The following is a 20,911-nucleotide window of genomic DNA, read 5'->3' as shown; positions in this document are numbered from 1 at the left end:
GCTTGACAAAACGTGAGCGAAGAACTGAAAACCGGTCAATTTTCAACAACCGGTTCAGAGCAGCGACCGCGCCCCCTTTTTGCCCATTCTTCGGAATGCAGGTTATCTGGTTGAATGTTTACACCGTGAGATGAGAGATGTCGCGTAGCGCATGCGAATATCAGACGGGGGTTGATTTTGCTCTCGGGGAACAGCAGTGGAGAACAATTGCTGTCCGTGGGTGAAGAAAATTGCGGGCCATCGGCTGGCGACTCAACTCTGCACCTGCGAGCACCGTTCTCCGGCACCAGGTGAGTCCTCCAACCTTTCTGGCACCACCCTTGCCCGGCCCGACGGCCTCGACTTGCAGACAACCGTCGGCCAAGACGACGGCGGACGATCTGCCGTAGGTTGCCCCCGGGGGCAGTTCGAGAGCCCCGACGCAGGGGCTGCATTTGGGGCCCCGAAAGGAGCGCTTGATTTTGAAAATTGGCCAATGAGACATCTTAGGGTTATTTTCAAAACAGATTTTACGTGCTCGGATACGTTTGCCTTGGCTGATATATGGACAGGGTTATGTGGGTGGTTTTGGGATAAATTATTGGCCACCCTGCGCTGGGCAGCTGGGAGAGACGAAAAATGATCAAATTTTTTGTTCGTTCTTCTCAAATAGAAAGTTTAGTCGTTTTCCAATTCAGGAAAAATAAGATTAAATTTTTTTTTAATTTTTTTCATAAATCATTCATCTTTATAGGAATAAATTAAAGTTACTAAATAAAATATAGCTAGATAATAATGAGAAATTTATATATTTTTGTAAAATTATGCAGGTGTGACGAATTATTTTTGGCACATATTTTTTCGGATCAGAAATTTAAATAATACTAACAACACTAATTTGATCCAAAATTCACATAAAAGTAGCAAGTTTGAATCAATTAATATATTAAATATTTATGTTGAGTGGATTAAATTATTGGCCTGATGGTAACTTTTATGGCGAATCAATTTTGCTAGATTTCCCAAAGGCCAGTGTTTTAAACTGCGCGTTAATGCTTCACAAGTTTATCCCGTAAAATAAATTTAACACAAAATTGATGTCCCCGCCACAGATTTTCGTCTAACGAAAAGTAAATGACGTTTTGAAGAAGGAAAACTGCAGCAGTGTATCTTGTTCTTTTGTGTCGCGTTTGCCGTCGAGGACGCGGCAGCCGCTCTAGCATTAACGTAAGCTGAGAGTCTTTGATACACTCTCGCGGGCCATTGTTCTGGCTGACCTTTAGAGTGGAGTGACCTATTCGGGGTGCCCTCTGAGCAAATGACACCCCTTGCCAGCACTTGACTCTCTCCCTCTTAACAGACTGTCACGCAATTTTCTGCGGAATGAAATTTCAAACAGTTTTTTTTATTTTGACAAAATATATAAAAAATAAATGTAAAAAAGATTTAAAATAAAATGTCAATTAATTGCCGGCTGAATTTTTGAAACAAATAATTTCTAATGAATTAAATATTTTTAATCGTCTTTTTTTATCATTTATAAAATTTCTTCTTCATTCTTGTTTATCGTTGCTCCGAGGGATAAAAGATAAAGTGTTTGGTCACCTGGGCTGGAATGTGGGTGGGTGAGTCATCTTTCCTTGTTCACCGACCGACCGACCATCAAGGGAGACGCACGTGCACAAACAGGTCGATTGCACATATTTGCCAACACCCCCGGCAATACATGCTCTCCTCTTTCTCGCACGGACAGATGCACACTCTGCTGCCGTTTACGTGGTATATTTTCTTTTTTTTTCTTCCACTCCTTTTCTTTTCGCAACTCGCCACCAAGCCGAGAGTGCAGGCACCTTATTTATTTATTTATTTATTTTCCCCGGCGTTGCTCTCTTTCTTTCTCTCTGCCAAAATTGCCCCGGTCCTTGACATTAGCGGGCAAAAAACGCTCAACTCTTTCTTGGCAATCGCTTGTTTGAAATTCCAGCGCATTTCGCGTACGCAGGCAGCTAACGATCTTTTTCTAATATTGGCTCCTCAGACAGAGAAAAACAGATTATTTAAAAAAAAAAGATCAGATTGAAATTTTGGGGGAGATAAATTTGATGCTTTCAAAATATATAAAAAATTGTGGTTCAAAGAAAATTTGAGGTTTCATTTTCTTGTCTTCTTGTAACTCATAGAACGTCGTTATATCTGGGAAACTTGCGTTTGGAAAACTCCGTATCCATAGTAATTTAGTGTTTGTTGTTGAGAAAAGAGAAATCATTGGGATTTCTCGAGTGCTTTTTGGAGCAGAAGCAAAGAAAAGAGTCTGATGGAACTCCGAATACAACAATGATTACTATAGAGAAATATAAATAATATAGGAAAATCTATGTTAAAAGAAAAATCTCCGGTTGCTTTGTGACTAATTTCAGCATTTCCCAATATTTTTATTTTCAGTGTCATTCTCAGTCATTCCTTTATATTTTTTTATGAAAAAAAAATACACAATATATTTTATTGCTAAAATAAATTTTTCATTCTCTGATCTGCATTAATGCTAGTGGTAATAAAAATAATAAGTTTTAACAATAAAAATTCAAAAGGGAAACTTTTCCATACGTTCTGGTGGCGTGGAAATTTCGCATCTCCTGAAAAAGTATCCAAATTTTATTCTTTATTTTTATTTTCAAGACCAATGAAATTTTAATTATTTCTTTGATATTTTTGGATTATATTGATTCAAATTGAGAGTTGTGTGAGGTTGATATCATTATTAGTTAATTAGCCTTCTCCTCCTAACTTTAATTATTTTTTGCGTTTCGTAAGAAATATTAAATTACTAATTAGTTTTAAAAAAAAATGATAAAATGATAGATATAAAAACCATTTGGTATGGGTTTTATGCCTGAAATTAGCTTATCTAGTCCACGGTGGCTCATAACAGGCACAGAGTCGCGAAAGTGTGCTGAAATCGTTGTCCAATGAAAGGAGCAAAGAGTCGGTGGTGCATCGCAATCGGTGCAATGGGGTGACGACATCAAAGGACATTGCAGGCAGGAACAAAAAGTGAATGTTTATTTAGCCGCAGCGAGTTAGAGAGATGGCGAATGGAGAAAGAGAGAGAGAGAGAGGCACGGGTCATTAAAAATGTGTTTCCCGAGAGCGAGATTAGCAGTTGTGTTACGCGCGCCCTTCTTGGCATCCGTCCACGCGACATTTTTAGCAAAAAGACAGAACGCGCTCACTCTCCGAGAGTGACTCGGTCGGGGTCACTCGGCCGCAGATGCAGCCGTGAATGGACGCTTGCTCAATTCTGGCCGAGTGCATGCGCGGCGGCCAGTCTCGGCCGAAAATCGTGGTCGGCCGACCCGGCTATTCTCGGCCGCGATGAGATTCGCACCGCCGCGAACACAGCCATTGATCCTGCAGCGAAACAACAACAAAACGCAGCGCCACGTTTTCTTTCTCTTCTTTCGTCCGGCGCACTAAAATGTGACGCAACTTTGGAATCTCGGTCGGCCAATTTTCGGATGCACACAAGCCAACCATTTCCAACAACTCGATTTATTTCGACGCTAATTGCGACGAGTGATGCGTAGTTTAACTTGACCTTCCCAACGACGAGTAAGCTTTCTAATTTGCATTCTCTATGAAATGAAATATATTCAATTTGAAAACTAGAGCAAGAATGCGGAAAGAGAAGAGAAATTTAAATTACAACACAATAACAACAAATAATCCTTGAAATTTCTTTAAAGTTAGTTTGCATTCATTTTTTCTCGCTTCGAAAATACACTAAAATTTAATATTCTAGTTCAGAACTTTTTACACTGGAATTTTTAGTTATGCAACCGAAACGCATAAGTGACAAGCAGGTTGCATAATTTGATAGAATCGGGATTGATTATGTTGATTAAAATTTTAAATTTTATCCTTTTTGTCAAAGGACTGTAATATTATGCGATTTCAAATTATGACCGTCTTTTAAAAATCCCAATTTTTGGCACCAGGATGGATTAAATTGAATAGACGTTTTATATTATTGGAATGTCCATTGTAAATATGCGGTGATAAGGAGCATGACAAAATTTAAACTAATCTTATTTCTGATGATTTTCTACTGAGAATCAGGACAGAAGTTTGTAGGCTTCACGAGAAAATCAATTCATGCCAAAACTTCACTAATTAAGTACTGAGAATGAAAATTATACGACTTCTTCCGTATATTAATGACATGACAAAAAAATATTTTCCTTAATTTATCATTTTCCAAATGTTCTTAATAACTTTTCTTAAAATTGCACAATCTTCATACTATAGTGGTTGGAAAATCATATAGCAAGAAGACAGAGGGTCTTCTTTTCTTGTGACCATAGCAACCTTTGAAAGGAGCAGTTTTATTTCTAGAGTATACAACAATGACCAACAATCTTCCTTTGATTTTTGCCTTTTAATTTAATAATTATTTTACTCGTCAAATTTTCGAAGGAAAATTATTAATTAACCGTCATAATAATGAAATTTTACATTGAAATTTTAAAACATTTATTAGTTTTCCAAGCATTAAAAATGTTGAAATTGAATCAAATTATAAAGCATTCTATCAAAAAATTTCATTTCTTGCCAAGCAACTTTCTTTAATTGATTATTGATTCAAATAAACCTTTGATAGCAATTAGGTTAACAGATGAGCAGTGCTGTATTGTAAACAGGTTATAAATTCCATGCACACCGGTGCGTCTTCCCGCACTGCGACCGCAGTTGGTTGCGAGCGGCTTGCATGTTGAGCTTGTACGTTGCGTCAGGTGAAAAATGGAAAAGACCGTTGCACCACCGTTTGCTGTTGGAGTTGCACTCGGCGAGCTGCACTTTCCAGCACCAGCTGGCCGTCGACCCATATATTAATCAGGGAGAGAACGATTGCGCCCGGCAGCTCGCGCCGCAGATTGATCAGCGAGCGAGCGCGCGCGGGTGCTTTCCGCATGCACACCCGCTGCAAATGCAAATTTTGAATAATGACTTGCAAACATCTCTAATGCTAATTATCTCGCGCGTCAGCAACACCGATTTCGCCATTAACGCTCAGCCGGAAAATTAATTCAAGTCAGCTTTGTAATTTGTTTGAATTGCATGCGATCCATGATTTCAAATAGAGAAAATAATACATGTTAATTCTTAGGACGGGGCAACTAGTCTGTTGATAAGTTTAACTAAATTTTTATTTAACTATAAAAGTAAAAAAAAAATCATTTCCTTTTATTTTGTTTTTGTTTAGTTTTCCAGTAACTATTTTTCCAATAAAATGGTAATGTTTAATTAAAAAATTAAATAATTTTAATTGGACTCTCGTACAAAATTTGAAATTTTATACAAGAAGAAAATTTCCCGTTAAGTTGAAATTAATGAAATAACTAATTTAAATATTATACAGTTTGTAAAATAATTCTCAATTTTTTGCAACTATCCATGATATTCACATGAAACGATATATATTTTATAATGAATAGGACATTTTTTGAACTTTTTAATATCACCCCTAAGAATTTTAATAAACTGAAATTTGACCAATGTCTAGTAAGTAATTCAATAAATTAAATTCATTTTAAATTTTCAAATGACATCTACAGGTTGCCTGATCTAAACATAGATATTAACGATCCATAAAAATTTTCGCAGATTGATGTTAACTGTGCAAAAGTTTTCTCTCTTTTTATTCCTCTGCTTGTTTGCAATCTACTAAAACTCCCATGGGAAAATGGAATGGAAGTCTATCAAGTTCGCAATTGATTTCATTCCCACATCAATCACGACTCGGCACATCCGCAAGTCTTCCTCCCGATAAGAAAAAGCAATCAATCCGCAAGATTTCGGACGTTGGTCTGGGCGCTCTCGGGGTCAAAGTCCGGCAGTTGGTGGGCCGACGCCCTTATTTTTAGTGAATGAGCAGCTTGTAAAAGTGCACCACACTGCTTTTTTATCGCACCCAATCTGCGTCCTTATTTTTGTGTGTGCGGAAAACACGGGGTGGTGCGTGCCTCGGCCATCCTGCGCACATTAATATTGGGTGAGGTCCTTTCTTAATCATCGGACGGTTCGGTTTTTACGATCGCGCAGGAGAAATTGGCCGTCGTATCATCTCCGTCCCACTTATATCGTCGCTGCACAATCTCTGCTTTTACGGATCTTCGGCTTGGCTTGAATGACGCCGAAAGATTTTTTTGATACTCTGGTCATGTTGTGCCAACGTTGCCCTACCCTAACCCTTATAAATAATTAATGGGAACAGAGGAGCTGGAAATCACGAGCAGATCAACTAAATGAAAAGAAGAGTTAAAATCTGCAATTTTTTGTAAACACTTTAACAGGTGAAGTTAATATTTAAATTGAATATAAAGATTTTACGCTCCAAACGGTGTCTTGAAATATTAATTTTTGTTTCAATTGCTATGGAATCAATAAAATTTATAAATACAAAAAGGTTTAAATTATTTAGAATTTTTTTTGGCGATAACAGAAAATTAAAATAATTTGAGGTGTAAGCCATTTCATTTGTGAAGAAAAAACAATAATAATAAATTACTATAAGACAAATTTAAAATTCCTCTCAGCAATAAATTATCTTGAGCGACAAATAATTATTTATAACTGTAAAAATTTAACAATATCATCAAAGAAAAACTTCAGAAATGCAGATAATTATTTGAATGCTAAATAATTCAAGAGCCACTTCAGTGTTAAAATTTTGCTTCCGAAACTCCCGCTGCGCTAATTTTAAGTCGCTCTCTCTAAATCATGCAAACCACTTAACGTTTATCAGAGTGATGGCCAAACAGGAAAATGCCGTCTTCAGTTATCGCCTTCGCGGTTCAAACAAGCTCCCAACTAGGCCATGCAGCCGCGCTTGAGCCCTTCACAATGCAACCCTTCCTATTCTCGGTATAAAAAGGAAGGTGTTTCGCGGAAATTCGCGATGCATTAAGCGGTGCATTCGCCGAAGTGGTGGCGTTCCGCGAAAACGTTTTGCAAAGGGATCGATGCCTTCTGTTTGAGGACGCGATTATTGCGTTCGAGAGGGTGAGAAATATTTTGCAACGCTTTGTGCACAACCTTGCGCTCCAGTTGCAGTGCCGTAGCAACCCGTCCGTCCGTAATCACTCACTCACTGGCACCGAATTTATCACCGACCACTCTTTTGCCAACTCCCTTCTGTCAGCCAGGAATGTCCTACATATTTTTTGTGTGAAACGAGCTCGTCGGGTGCTGCTTGCGAAAGCCAACAGCAGCGTTTCCTTGTGTATTTTTGCCCTAACGTGCCGGTGAAGTTTTAAGCTGATTTAGGACCGCCAGTTTTCTCCTCCCGCCTCTCAGCTTATTTATCCAGCTGTCCGCAGTGTCCATCGGAAAGTGATTCACTCGTTGCATTCATTATTGCTCAACTACTAGAGGTGAAAACTCAACCTTTCAGCTCCATATGATCCTAATATCCTGTTTTATTTTAACTCGCGTTTCTGCGCAATTTATTTTATTATTTAATTTTTTGTTTAGACAAAAATCAATTTAAGAAATTTAATTCTATTTCTTTTGAGAAAATTTCTTAATTATTAAAATTGAATGAAATTGGCAGAAAAAGTTGACTAAATTTTAATTTTTGAAAAACCAAATGTGTAACAAACTTTTTATCTAGATCATGTTTATTAAAATTTAAAGGGTGAACATATTAATATTTTATTCTGCTTTCATTTAATGAATTTTTACTCCGTCCAATGCTGTCTTAAATTCAATCGTTTTTATTAACTTCCTTATTCATTTGTGATCAAGAAGTCAGTTCTAATCTTGATCGGTTTTGCGTGCACCGTTGGAATCCTCTTGCAGATAATTAGTTGCGATTGTAAAATTTTACTCGTTTCCTGCTGGCTATTTAATAAGATTTCATCCTGCATCAGCCCCTTAATCGTGTAATTACAATCCAGAACAGAGTCGTTAAAACCACCCTTTGAAAGCAATTAACTCACAACTGCGCCAAAAAGTTGCCCAACCCTTTTCACTTTCCACGCCGGAGGCAGCAACATGTGCAGGGTCGTTTTTTGCGAAATCATTCAGAGCGAGTGAGTCAGTCAGGCTGAAGGGAGGAAGGGCCTGTCAGAAGGCCGCGTTTGCAATCGAACGAGGGCGGTTTGTTGCCAGGCGAGTGGGCGAGCGATCGAGGTGAGTGAACCGGCGGTGAGTTTTCGAAAGGGATGCCTGCTGATGGGGTGGCTCGGCGGCCGGCTAGGTGTATTATCGGCACCGCGCGCGGGAAACGGGTCAGGGCCGCTGGCGCGCATGGTCGATATTTATGCGGCGGCCCATCTCGCTCCGCCGGTCTCTCTCGCAGCGATACCGAGACCCCATCTTTTCGGGTGCAGCAGCCAAACAAGCGGATGACTCATCCTCCGCGCAGGGAATTCCACCCTGCGCGACCCACGCGGGTCAGAGGTCACGGGGCGCCGCTGACACCTGGCATTTCCAGTCACTCGCGGAAAAGTGCTATCGAGAATCAACTTTCGTCTCGCACTATTTCCTATGGAGAATTGTTTTGTTCGGAGCTGAAAAAGTCGGAAATAAAAAGCAAATAAGAATGTGGCTGAAAATTAAATTTGAGAAAGGTCATAATTTGAATTATATTTTGAAACTCATATTTTAAGTTGTGTTATAATTTTTGCTTAAAACAATAATTCAAGTAACGTAAAACTGAAATCTTATTTTTGGTAAAAACAGAGCTAGATTCTGAGAATAGGTCCAATTGTTATTTCTAAATGTTTATTTTTACCTTTTCTTTTATTAAACTTTGCAAAAGATAAAGAATGTGTGTAATGTTACGTAATATTACTCTCTCTTACATAAAGATAAACCCCCCTTTCAATCACAAAAGGATGTAATATGGTACATTTTTTTTCAATTTTTATGAGATTAGAAAATTTCACAAAAGAATTTTTCAGATGTTACAGGACAGATGAAAGATCAATCAATCAACTTAAATTTTGGGTAGAGAAAGTTAATCTATAGCAGAGTTAAATTTTCCTCCTTTAATTATTTGAGACAGAATTGGAAATAAAAAAGGGGAAAAACGTGAATTTTAATCATTAACAATTAATCTCTGCTACCCAGTTTGATTAAAAACATTTTAAACTTTTAAAGTTATAATAATAATTACTTGAATGTTTAACAGAATAAAAATGCGAATCTAAAAAAAATGCAGATTAACAATAATATTCAACTTTAATTTAATTATGCCCTTTCTTGGGATATAGTTAAGAATTTAAAAATTTCAATTAAATTTATTCGTTATATAGTAAGCTGCACTCTAGTATTTATTCGTGGCTGTTTAGACAAATTATTTCATGTAAAATTTTTCCATTACACCAATGCTATGCTTGAAGACGATGTATTTTCCAAATTTAATCAAATAATCTGGCTGAACACGCGGAGCTGTATGGAGGAATTCTAGGTCAATGATGTATGGAGGGGAATTTGAATAATAAATGCCATTTCTGCTCATTACACTGGGCAAAGCAAAACACTGACAAGAAGGGTTGCCCCATCCAACGTCCGGCCGGCGAGAAAGAGGAAAAAAAGCTCAAGAAGTGGCGCAAACACTCGGTCTAATTTCCATGAGCACAAACGCGGAGCCAATTTCGCCCGAGTGGGTGCGGAGCGAGGAGCGAAAAATGTTTGGGCCAGCGCGCGCGCGAGTGTGTGTTTTTATGGGCGGCTAGATTTTCACGGCGTGATTCTATTCTCGCCTGCATGCAAATAAAATAATGGATGGAGCAACAGCAGAGAGCGCGCAGGCCGGCCAGCGTTTGTTTGCCGCCGTCGACGGGCAGACCCGGCGAAAACAAACACAAATGCCTTTGGTCCAAGATATATGTAGGTCATGCGAAAAGGAAGTCCTCAATTCCGTCGGCGCCGCTGCTTTTCCGATAATTGCTCTATGACATTTACCTGTGGCGCGTGTGTAGGTGCACGCGGGCGTGCGGCGCGGGCGGCATCTCACGCCGCCCACGCGCTTTCCCAGGGCGCATGTGTCTCGGCCCCTTGTTAAAGGCCAAAACACCTCGCAGTGCGCCCGCCGCCTCCTCACCAGCAGCACGCGACCCCTTCCGCACCCTTGCCCTCCAGGCCGGACCCTCTGCCCTTCCTCAAACGCTGATTGTCACTTTTTAGTAAGTAACTTCAGATTTATAAAACGGTTTTTGGTCTCTCATCAATTTCAATGCTTATTATCGATTTCCAGACTATTCTTTTTCTTGACAATAGGTAATAAGTAGTTATAAACTTCAAGTTTCTATTAGAAAATATTATTTGATGATGCAGAAAGCAAATTTTTGCTCTTAATTGGGTTTTTCGAAGGCAATCAGTAATTTTGATTGTTGATTATACTTGAGTTACCAATCAAAGATCTCAAATAACAAAATCATAGTTTGTTTTATTGTTATGATACGTCAACCTTGGTTTTATCTTTATCATTAAGTTTTTTTTATACTTTTCACAAATGATATTTTTTATTTTTTATTAAAATTTTTATTTTATCATTTTTTATTTTCTTGAACGAGCCTTTTCGTAATTACTCTTAATGATGTTTAAAATTTGTGTCTTCATTATAACAATATTTTTATGCAAGACCATTCGCATTTTTCAAATACGTTTAAATTCTTTTCAAAGGATTTTGAGCAATAAATATTTTATAATTATTTGTACTTTATATAAGCGATTTTTGTTACGTGGAAATCAAAGTCACAAATGTACATTTTAAAAAGTGATTTAATATTTTGATTAAATTTAGGCTTTATTTTTTCCAATTAAAATTTTTAAGAGGCAAAAAAACAAATTAGTATTTTTCCACCTTGAAAATTTCAGCTACGAAATTTGCCATTTCATCAAGATCATTCATATTAATTACTCTGTTTACACGTCCCTTCATTGATTTTGACAAAGTGTGCTTTTTGCTTTGGAAATTTGCCAGCACCAGTGCAATGTGCATGTCAGATATCAGGCTGTGAAATATTCCACCCTCTGCTTGCACGCTACATAAACGGAAATTCCTCAAATTCCTTTCTGCCTTTTGTTATGGCGAAGCTGTTGTGTAATAAAAATAATCAATCGCATTCCATTCGCGACAATCAAAAGCCGGAAGAGGAAGATTATTATTTGCTACTGCTCTTGATCAGGTATAATAATTTGAACAATTTTTTTTTTTACATAAAAAAATCAGCACTCTTTCATATAAATATTGAACTTAAGGGATTCATCTCCCATATGTGATTCTTATTTGAAACTTTCTTAACCTTTATCCATTTCCAAAAAATAAAAAATGTTGCTGCCAAAAGTTGATTTACAGTTTCGCTTTCGCAACTTTTCTATCTGCGACGCAGAAAGGAAATAACTGCGAGTTTTCCTGCTTTTTTTTATTCATGACATTTCATCGACCTTTGTTAATAACGAATCGAGGAAATTACCAGAAATGAAATGCACAAATCACACAGAACACACACATATTTATCCAAGCTAGATTTTCCCAAGCACGCGAGCCTGAAATTCCATTGCGCCAAATTTTTTATCGGCGACGATCCGGCCGCGATTAGGAGCGTTTCGCAGAGAAAATGAATTTCGCTTTCGGCTAATTTATGCACGAGAGCGTCTGCCGAGATAATACGCCGCAATTAAGTCCTTGACCTTGGCCAGCCGTGCCCCCGGCAGGCGTGATTCATCACCGGGTTGCGTGACCTCAAGATCATCCCTCTCGGAAAAAGTCTGAGAATTTTTCGCAGTGGGCGCCCTGCATATTTACATTCGGCTTTGATTTCCCATTATGTGCACGCGAGCCAGGCAAATTGGGCGGCCGAGCGCCCAACGGATTGATTTTTCCCTCTCGTGTCACTCATTCGAGGGTGCGACCTTCAAACTTCGTCTTCCTCAAAATTGATTACAGCCCGAAATCCATATTAGTTGGCATGTTTGGCATCGCGATAACGAACGCGCCCGGCTAAATAATCGCGCGCCGCCGCTACTTTTTACGATCAGATCCAACCACTTTCATGTATCACTCGTTCTTTATTACATGCGACGACTTTGTTGCGAAGTAGAGGAAGGACAATTTTCAAAATTACACACACCCTGACGAGAGTAGCCTAATGGCTTCTCCAATTTTGAGGCTGCGGGAAAGTTTCGATCAAACTTTGGAATTATCGTTCCGTATCGTAATATTGCCCGCGAGCTCAAATATTGTGATATCCTCACTTGTGACTATTTGACATTTTCGAGCTAGCTCGCGTGTCTCTCGACTTTCTTGTCACCTCTCATTATCTCGGAATATGAACGTTTTAATTGCCGAAAGTCGAAACCATTGACGCAAACAAAAGGGAGATCTAAAGACAATTTTAAACTGCCGCTACTATTTTTTTTTTTTTTTATGATAATTTGTATCATTTTAAAAACATCAATCAAACTGACTCAAACAATAAGATAAAAAAAGTAAAATCTAATCTGAAATTTAATTATAAATTTTAGTGCTTAAATTATAAAAATTATAAATAATTTATTTATTTATTTATATTTTTCTTGTGTGTCCCTCTAGTATACTTTTCTTTAGCAAAACGAAAATTTATACCTTTTGGAAAACAAAGTTCAAGTTATGCTGCTAAACGTAGCAACTGATTAATAACATCCACAATTTCATTTTAAAACTTTGTTTTTAAGGCGTGGTTCAAAAATTGCGTCAAATATGAATGTTGAAAAGAAATGAATATTTAATTTTAAATTTTTTGCTAAGAAGTTTAAATTTATTAAATTTTCTCACTTTTGACCACAAATTGACTTAAATACTATGTCTGATTTTTGCTGCACTCTCACCACTACATCTATAGTCTGTTGTTAGTCACAAGTGATTATAAATTATAACATTTTTTAACGAAAACATATTATTTTGGCAAAAATAAACTCTTGCTCTGATAGACTCAACATCATCAGTGACTAAAGTTAATGATTCTTCATTACTCACGTCAATCAAGTTTTTTTCAATGAAAAGAGATAAAAGTTAAGAAACTGATATGGAATGGGGAAATCGAAGTTATTAAAATATCAGAAAAATTAAGAAGAGAAGAGAATATTCGATTTATTTCTTTTATAAACAAAATAATAACAAATTCAAGAATTTTTCGTCCTTAAAAAAAAATAATAATAATAAATGCAAGAATGGATAATTAATGAAATATGCCATCTTCACTTAAAATCAAATTAAAATTTTGATTCCAATCTTGTACATAAAAAATATTTAGTCAATCCCCAATATTTGTCATCCACTTCGAAATAAAACTGTCCGAAGCAAATCACATAAGCCTCTCGTGTGTAATTCAATAGTCAAACATAATCAGATGGCTCCGTTTTCAAAGCAAGCGTGCTTGTTGTTTCAGAAGAGGTCTGCAGCAGCCGCCACCGGAGCTTCAGCGTTTTTCGACACTTGCAGTTGGCAAAGCGAGAAAAGAGCTGTCGTCTAGCAACAGCGGCGCGCCGCCTCCGTCCCGACCGGAGGAGGCCATCAGCGATTTCGCCACCTCAGGCGGCGGCACCCCGGCGGAAGCCAAACTGAAACCATCAGATGCTCAAGGTAGCATAATTTCACACTGGCCAAAATGCGCGAACGGATCGATCGCTAATCTCAATAACCAGAGCACACCCGCGCGCTTCGCTCTCACGGCAGACAATTAATTAGCCGATCAATTAATTACTAACGTACTTAGTCGCCAATCAAATCAATCTCGTTCGTAAACAAAAGCGCGGAATTCCTTTTATTTTCCTAATAAAAGTGAAGCACGCATCCTGCGATTTGCTGTTTTTCCTTTGATGTTCTATATTATTATTCTTCACGAGCGGCCTGCCAGCGGGAGAAATGGAAAAATTGCATGATCGATGGGGTGGAAAAGCATGCGTTGTGTCTCTTCTCTCTCTTTTGTCGTACTACATATCCTGCAAGCCGCTCGGCAGTTTCTCTTTCGGTCGGCGATGTTTCCGTGTCAAGAGTCGTGTGATTAATTGTGATTTGAAATGCGGCTCCATCTCGATCGATCGGCGCCAACCACCCCGAATAAAAGGCCACCCAAGGACAAGTAAAGTGGCAAACACATGCAAAATAATGTGTACACAAATACACAAAACGTCCTTCGATTTTGTTCCAAAGTTAATTTCCAGACTTTTTCCAAAAATTAAGAAAACTTAAAAGTAAAGAAATATTTTTGCATCAGTTTCATTAATGTTATTTTGCAATTTTTGCATCATTTTCCGCAGTTCAAAGTTACACCTGGCTGAGAATTTCAAGACTAAACCATAACTAAAATATATTTTAATTTTATTTCAAAATGGCAAAAAAAAGAGGAATTATTATTATTAAAATTTTTACAATTTATTTTTCATCTTTTTCTATTTTCATTTCAATAACCATTTTTTTTTAGCTCATTCATTTTCTGTTAATTTTTTAATGTTTTTTTTAAACATGTAAACAATTTAATGAAGTTGCAGCTGAAAAATAAATCTACTATAATCAAATTTTGAAATTTTATATAAAAATTATCTTGGTACAGTCAAGTCTTTTTCATTTCTTATTATGGTTTTTAACGTTTCCGAATATTTTTTTTTAACAACAGCAGAGGTGATTTTCTGCCAGACAAGCGTTTTCTGCACAATAGAGGGGGTGCGGAAAAGTTTTTCTATTTACTGGTTAAACCAATCAATGAGCAGAGGAAGTTCGCTGGAAATGTCGAACCAATTTGCGAATTACTTGCACCCGGTACGAAACAAACAAAAGCAAGTTTTCCTATTTACTTGTCCTTGGCGCGTCGCTCGTGATGTCCCTTTCGAGGCAGCCCAACTGTTTCCACCCGCCAGCATCGCTGTTTTGTTGTTCATTGGAAATCGATATAAATAAATCAGATTTTTTTCTGTCATTCAAGGGAGGAATCAAAGAGTTCATTTTTAATAATAGCGTGCACTGTTTTGAGAATTAGAACTATATATTTTTTAATATACAATTGCTTTGATTTGCACACTTTGAGTAAATTCTAGAACTGTGAGGGACAATCTGGAGTGTTTTAAAATAATTGTTCCGCGCAGATTTCAGATGCTTGAGTACCCTCTTGAAATCCTCTGCCTGTACAATGCAAGGTGCACACACATCGTAGGAAGCTCGCTCTAATTAGCCCCTAAGTTAAATCTGTTGTCTAAATTTAATATCAAAAATCATGGCCAGATTAGAAAGTGAGTACGCAGAACGTATACAAATTATATATACATTTTGTTCTTTTCCAATTTTGTATACTCCTCTTACTTATTAGTTGCTCGTCGTTTTATACACTTTAATTATTTTCGCCATCATCCCTATCACACATCTCTGTGACCTTTCCCCGGCTGGGTGTTCCAGTCACCAAATTAATTCTCTATCTCTCTCTCTCAACCACCATCACATCAATCGTTTTCCATTCCATGCAGATACATACATAATCTATACATGGTTTTGGTATTATTCATGTTTGTTGTTCCTTTGTTGCACTGCTGTGGCCAGAAACACTGTTTTCAGCCTCCAATTTGGTTTATCCCGTCGTATATACATTTTGCACGAGATCCTCTCTCATACACGTTTGCACCTCACCAGTGTCATCATCCCCCGTATTTACTCTTGGTTCGACCCGTCACATAACACAATTTGTTATATTAATAATAATAAATCCGTCCGAGAAGTTTTGAGAAAATTCCAACATTTAACTTCATATTGAAATCCTCTGCTCACAAAATTAACTGTCATTATAATAAAATTGTTATATACTGAGAAACTGGCAAACATTAGGAAAACCATAATTGCTAGTCACTGGTGTGTTTTTTAGATCTGAGTCGAGTGTGACTCTCCCTCAATCACTTTTCTGTGTTGATCCCCTTCCCTTTTCAAATGCTTGCTTGAGCCGTTGGATCTGAAAACTGATTGAGTCTGTTTCGCCGCAGTTCCCAGCATAGTGGTTCATGCTGGCACGTGTAGCTGCCCTGCCAGTCCTCAAATGGAGCGCGCCTCCATCTCCACTTTGCAGCACTCGCTAGCCGAACAGGTACACACACGTCCTTGGCCTTTTTCACTATATTTTTATTTTTTTATATAGAATTTTATTGAACACATTGTGCGTGTCACACTTAATGTACAAGATGCAAATAAAGATTCCACATTTATTCAACCAATGAAAATGAATTTCAGGAGGACGAGGAGTCTAGGGGCGACGACCTCGAGTCAAAAACAGCAAACGACGATGATCTCAATGCCGACACTGTAGCCAGCGACGAGGAGCAGAACGAGGCCGACGAACAGACAGGAGAACCACCGCCTGGTGATTCATCAGGGTCAAGTGCTCCTGTTCGTCAAAAGGTATGTTTTCCTGATTATTTTTTTTTAATTCTTAATATCTCCAAAATTTTTATACGTTTCAGTCACAAAATAGCAAAGTAAAACTTCTAGTCAGAAGTCATGCAATGAGGGAGGAGACTTCGCCGCCGCCAGACCCTGAGAGGGCAACTCTAGAACCTCCCGCAGGCGCGGGCAGGCCCAGTTCTAGACTGCGACTCAAGCAACAGGGTTCTTCTCAAGGCAGCATGGATAGCAACTCACCTCTTAGTTTATCTAGAGGTTTGAAATTTTTCATTTAATTGATGAAAAATCCTAATTTGGTGATATTTAACCAGATTCTAGCACTGAACAACCTCCAACGGGAGACAGCTCTGGTGTCGACTTGCCAGCCTTTCTCACCGAAACAGTCAATCGGAGTCACAAAGACCGGCAGCTGCTGCTGCGAATTGAGACAGAGCTGCAAAACCTTGTCAAAGATACAAAGTAATTAACCAATTGTCCATCCAAGTGGATAATCAGCACGTTAAATTTTCCTCCGCAGGCGCACGCAATTCAAGTTCCCTCCCATGTCGTCGTATCAACGAATGCTGGTGCATCGAATGGCTGCTCTGTACAACATGGAGCACAACGTGGACTCGACAGGGGCGCAGGTGGTGGTCGGCAAGACTGCCACTTCCAAGACACCCGACCTCAGACTGAGAGACCAGATGAGAGGTGACCTCGAGATGGAACCACGGAAGTCGATTCTCAAGAGGGACACAAACTCCCTGGACGATCCAAATTCTAAAGTGAGCCATTGTAGAAATAACGGAATTTCTCTTATCAAAATAACAATTAAAATAGGCAAGTGCTGACAGTCGCCGAAGTAAAAGCTTTGAGGAGAGAGAAGAAGAATATGAGAAAGTTCGAAAGCGAATTTTCAAGCAGGAGGTACCATATTAGCAAGAAAAATTTATCGTTTTCAATATTAATTGCATGAAACACAGAAACTTTGATTCATTAGATACACTTATATAAAAAAAAAATGCAATGCAATTAACCTGTGCTCATGCTAAACGCTCAAATCTCCGGTGTGCTTGGTTGCAGGGTGATGGGATGCGAGTGATGAGAGGAGACTCTGGTTTGAGTGAAGGGGATGAAGTTAGGTCTAGTCAGGAGGATTTGCGCAGCTCCTGGGCAGCGGGTGCCCAGACCTGGAGCAGCTCAGACAGTTCTGACGGGAGACCTCAACTCCTCAGACCCAGTCCTCCCCATTCCTCTTCGTTGAGGTCAATATATCCTCAAAATTCCCACAAAGTTTCAGTCTTCATAGACAAATGTTGTTACAGACCAAGCCGATTGCTTAAAGTGGAATCCTTTGAGAGCAGAGACATTCTACGTTCAAACTCGATGCGCCAGGCTGTTTCAAAGTCGTACAGCTTTGGCGGCTATTCTGGTGGGACTACCGCTCCGAGCATAGCCAGGGGTGACAGTATGGTCAGCACTCATAGCGCTGGCGCTCGTCTCCTGACCAAACAAGGCAAGTGAAATGTAATTTGGTTCTAAACAGTAATTTTCTAATGGTAAAAAAATAGACTCAGGCACAAGCAGCGTTGCCTCGCGTCTCTCACCCCTCAGCTCGGGCTACAAGTCTTTGGGATCTCAGCGGTCGGACGCGACCATGTCTGCAACCCCATCTCCAACAGCCACACCTCTACTTCCGCAGGGTCCAATGCAGATGCCGGCTCACCTGCAGCAACACTTCGTAGGACCCACTCTGATGTGGGCCGTGTCTAGCATGGACAGTGTGCCAGCTGGGAGTTTACTGATCAATCCGCAAACCGGCCAACCATATCTCAATAGCGATGGATCCGTCTATCGCTACGACCCAAGCAATCCACCCAAACTGCTGACCACCTCAGACCCCCCGCCACAACCTCCCTCCATACAGGTGCACGCCTACACCTGTGCCCCTCCTCCACCGCCTCCACCCGAATATTCGCAACAACCGCAAGTCATCTACTCGTACCAGGCTGCCCCTCAAGCCCAGCATTCCCACTCTCACCACTCACAGGTAACAAAAAAATAACCGAAGTTAAACTATAATATTTATTAAATACATAAATAAAATTTATTAAATAAATCAATTTTAAGGCAAAAGATAAACAAAAAAACAATTCAGTGTTCACAGGAGGGGTGCTGCATGACTGAAATCACTTCGTATGTGACTGGCATGCAAATTAATGATGCATCCAACGCTTGTCCTGCCCCACCCGCCTCCAGCTATGTTGTGGCCGCCCCTGGATGGCAGCCTCCGCAACAGGCACCACCTCGTCCTTCACTCTTGCCGCCCCCACCACCAGTATCAACTCAACAACAACAAAATGTGGTGATGCCTCCTTCTCAGCAGACGGTCCTTCTAGTCCAGCCGCAGCGACCGATGGCCCTATTTCCCCACTCAGGTGAGAGCTGAACTAGCAAACTTTCCACTTCAATCATGATAAAATTGAGACATAGGGAACAAAAATATATTAAATTTGTAATCTGGAAAAATGCAGGTGGAGGCGCTGAGGCTGGATACTATTCGCCGCCACAAACTATGATTGCAACATCCGCTCCGCCGAACAACAATCCTGGTCCTATGTTCCAGCAACAGCACACTGTTTCACCGTCCATGAGGTTTTTAATTTTATTTCATTTTAACTGTGGCATTTAATAAAATAATAACTGAATAATCTATGCAAAATTATTCAAAGCTACACCCAACAAAGCTTAGAGCTGTCACCGCTCTAGTGTAACGTTATGGGAAATTTCTTAGAGCGGTGGCCGCTCTAGTGTAACGTTATGGGCTTTTTCTTAGAGCGGTGGCTGCTCTAAGCTTAGAGCGGTGGCAGCTCTAGTGTAGAGAGTTCACTGCTCCAGTTCGCGCGGCTACAGGCCTGGAGATCGTTGGGTGTAGACAATTAAAAATTTCAAATTTTGACAATGATGAAATTCCAGGGGACCAGCCTCGTCTGGTGAGGGGGTTGCGTTTGCAAGCACAACAGGCTACTACCCAGCAGCCCCTGTAGCTGGCATGTGTCCATCGTACTGCTTCAACCCTCCGAACCAGGTAAGTTGCATGAGTAATTAACTCTGTAGCTGAGCGAGAGTTAATCAACTTGATTGTGACCTCAAGTGGACAGGTGCCAACGGCGGCCAGCAGCAGCCAAGAGTCAACGGGGCACCCGGACAACCCCCTCCAGGCGGTCCCGGGCCCGGGGGTGGACAGTGCATGGTTTCGTGGGTACCTGCCGAGCAGCCAACCATGGAGTCTCAGTCAGTGGCCCCTTCGGCCAACGACCCAGCCTCCTGGAACTGTTAGCCTCTTCTCTCCTTGCTCCTCTTCTTTCCCAAGCTGGCTCCCGACGGGCAGGCAGGGGACCACTGCACACCCACCGTACACAGCTGTGCCTCTCAAACTGCTCTGGCCTCACTTGAGGCAGCATCAAAATCAACCCACACAAGGTGCTTCATTTGATTTTAATTTTTTGAAAAGAAAATCACATTTTAAATTTTTTTCAGTTTCTGACAACCACGAACTGACAGACCAAAGAACAATAATGATCGGTGGGAGGTTCCGACTGCCGCCTTAAGATCCTCTTTGCCTTGGCCTCCGTTCTCTGCCAACTCAGACTTCCCAGTACATTTGACACACCCAGACATGGTTGCTATGCTTCTACTTATTCTACTGTCACTTCTTCTTCTTCTAAGAAAATTTCAAAAAGCCACCCTCTCTGATGGTTTTGCTAATTTTTCACCACCTAGAATGAGAGATGGTAGTGCGCATAAAAAATCTTCGTAGGAATTATGATAATGAAACATTTTGATCACTTTTACGTACTTTAAATAATACTGAAGAAATGCTGTCATTCCTGTCCCGTCACTGTGAGGAGATGACTTTTTATACTGCATTGCTAGCCCGAATTTTAACCGTTCGACCAAATATTAATAACGAAACGAGATGAGATGGCGCATAGCACAATTCCATTATTAACAGAGAGGTGAAATCATATGAATATATAATCATTTTTAACTGCATGTGTCTGTACAGCTACATCCGGGCAGCTGTTTTTGAGCCTAGTCTGGATGAAAATCAAACGTATAACTTCTGATTAATACTATGTAAATGAATCCATATTAGCAAATCCACTCAATGTCTCGTACACAAAAAAAAAAGAAAAAACAAATTCAAGTAAATAAAAAGTGCGCTCCAGCAATAAAAGCAGCTCTTATGTCTTTTTGCGGCTCTGTGATCAACAACGCTCAAGGCTGGTCAAGGCTCTGCCCAGCCACTCTTATGAGAAAAATCATATGCGTTGTTCTCTCAATGTGTTTCTTCTGTTCCTGAGGCTGTCTTCGGAGAAATCCCTATTCCCACAAATTCTTGTCAGCAGCACAAAAGCATGGATCAGTCACTTTTTTTTATACATTTTTGTAAATATCTGCCATACGTAGTACCTTAATTATACTTAATTTATTAGAGTCTTTCAGTCTTTGCCAAGGTACCTT

General features: G+C 39.6%; 1 protein-coding gene across 7 annotated transcripts; it reads left to right on the top strand.

Moving 5' to 3' along the window:
- The first annotated feature begins 97 nt into the window (after positions 1-97).
- LOC132194349 (cAMP-regulated phosphoprotein 21) lies at positions 98-20,589 on the top strand. Of its 7 annotated transcripts, none has more exons than XM_059615568.1 (17): positions 98-290; positions 13,419-13,609; positions 15,109-15,252; positions 15,991-16,091; positions 16,235-16,402; positions 16,465-16,660; positions 16,717-16,864; positions 16,923-17,169; positions 17,225-17,311; positions 17,468-17,649; positions 17,710-17,900; positions 17,956-18,434; positions 18,543-18,822; positions 18,919-19,039; positions 19,361-19,472; positions 19,546-19,867; positions 19,925-20,589. In XM_059615568.1, the coding sequence occupies exons 3-17, from the start codon at positions 15,237-15,239 to the stop codon at positions 19,993-19,995; spliced, it is 2,721 nt and encodes a 906-aa protein (XP_059471551.1). In that variant the 5' UTR covers positions 98-290; positions 13,419-13,609; positions 15,109-15,236; the 3' UTR covers positions 19,996-20,589. The 7 variants fall into 7 exon arrangements, with proteins under 7 accessions (XP_059471551.1, XP_059471549.1, XP_059471552.1 ...); XM_059615566.1 differs by having other exon boundaries at positions 13,416-13,609; XM_059615567.1 differs by lacking the exon at positions 98-290 and adding an exon at positions 10,037-10,169 and having other exon boundaries at positions 13,416-13,609.
- Positions 20,590-20,911: the final 322 nt, after the last annotated feature.

The sequence above is a fragment of the Neocloeon triangulifer genome, unplaced genomic scaffold (genome assembly GCF_031216515.1).
Source record: "Neocloeon triangulifer isolate White Clay Creek 2 clone unplaced genomic scaffold, ASM3121651v1 ptg000006l, whole genome shotgun sequence".
NCBI lineage: Eukaryota > Metazoa > Arthropoda > Insecta > Ephemeroptera > Baetidae > Neocloeon > Neocloeon triangulifer.
Note: the sequence above shows the minus strand (reverse complement) of the source record. Positions and strands in the feature narration are given on the sequence as shown.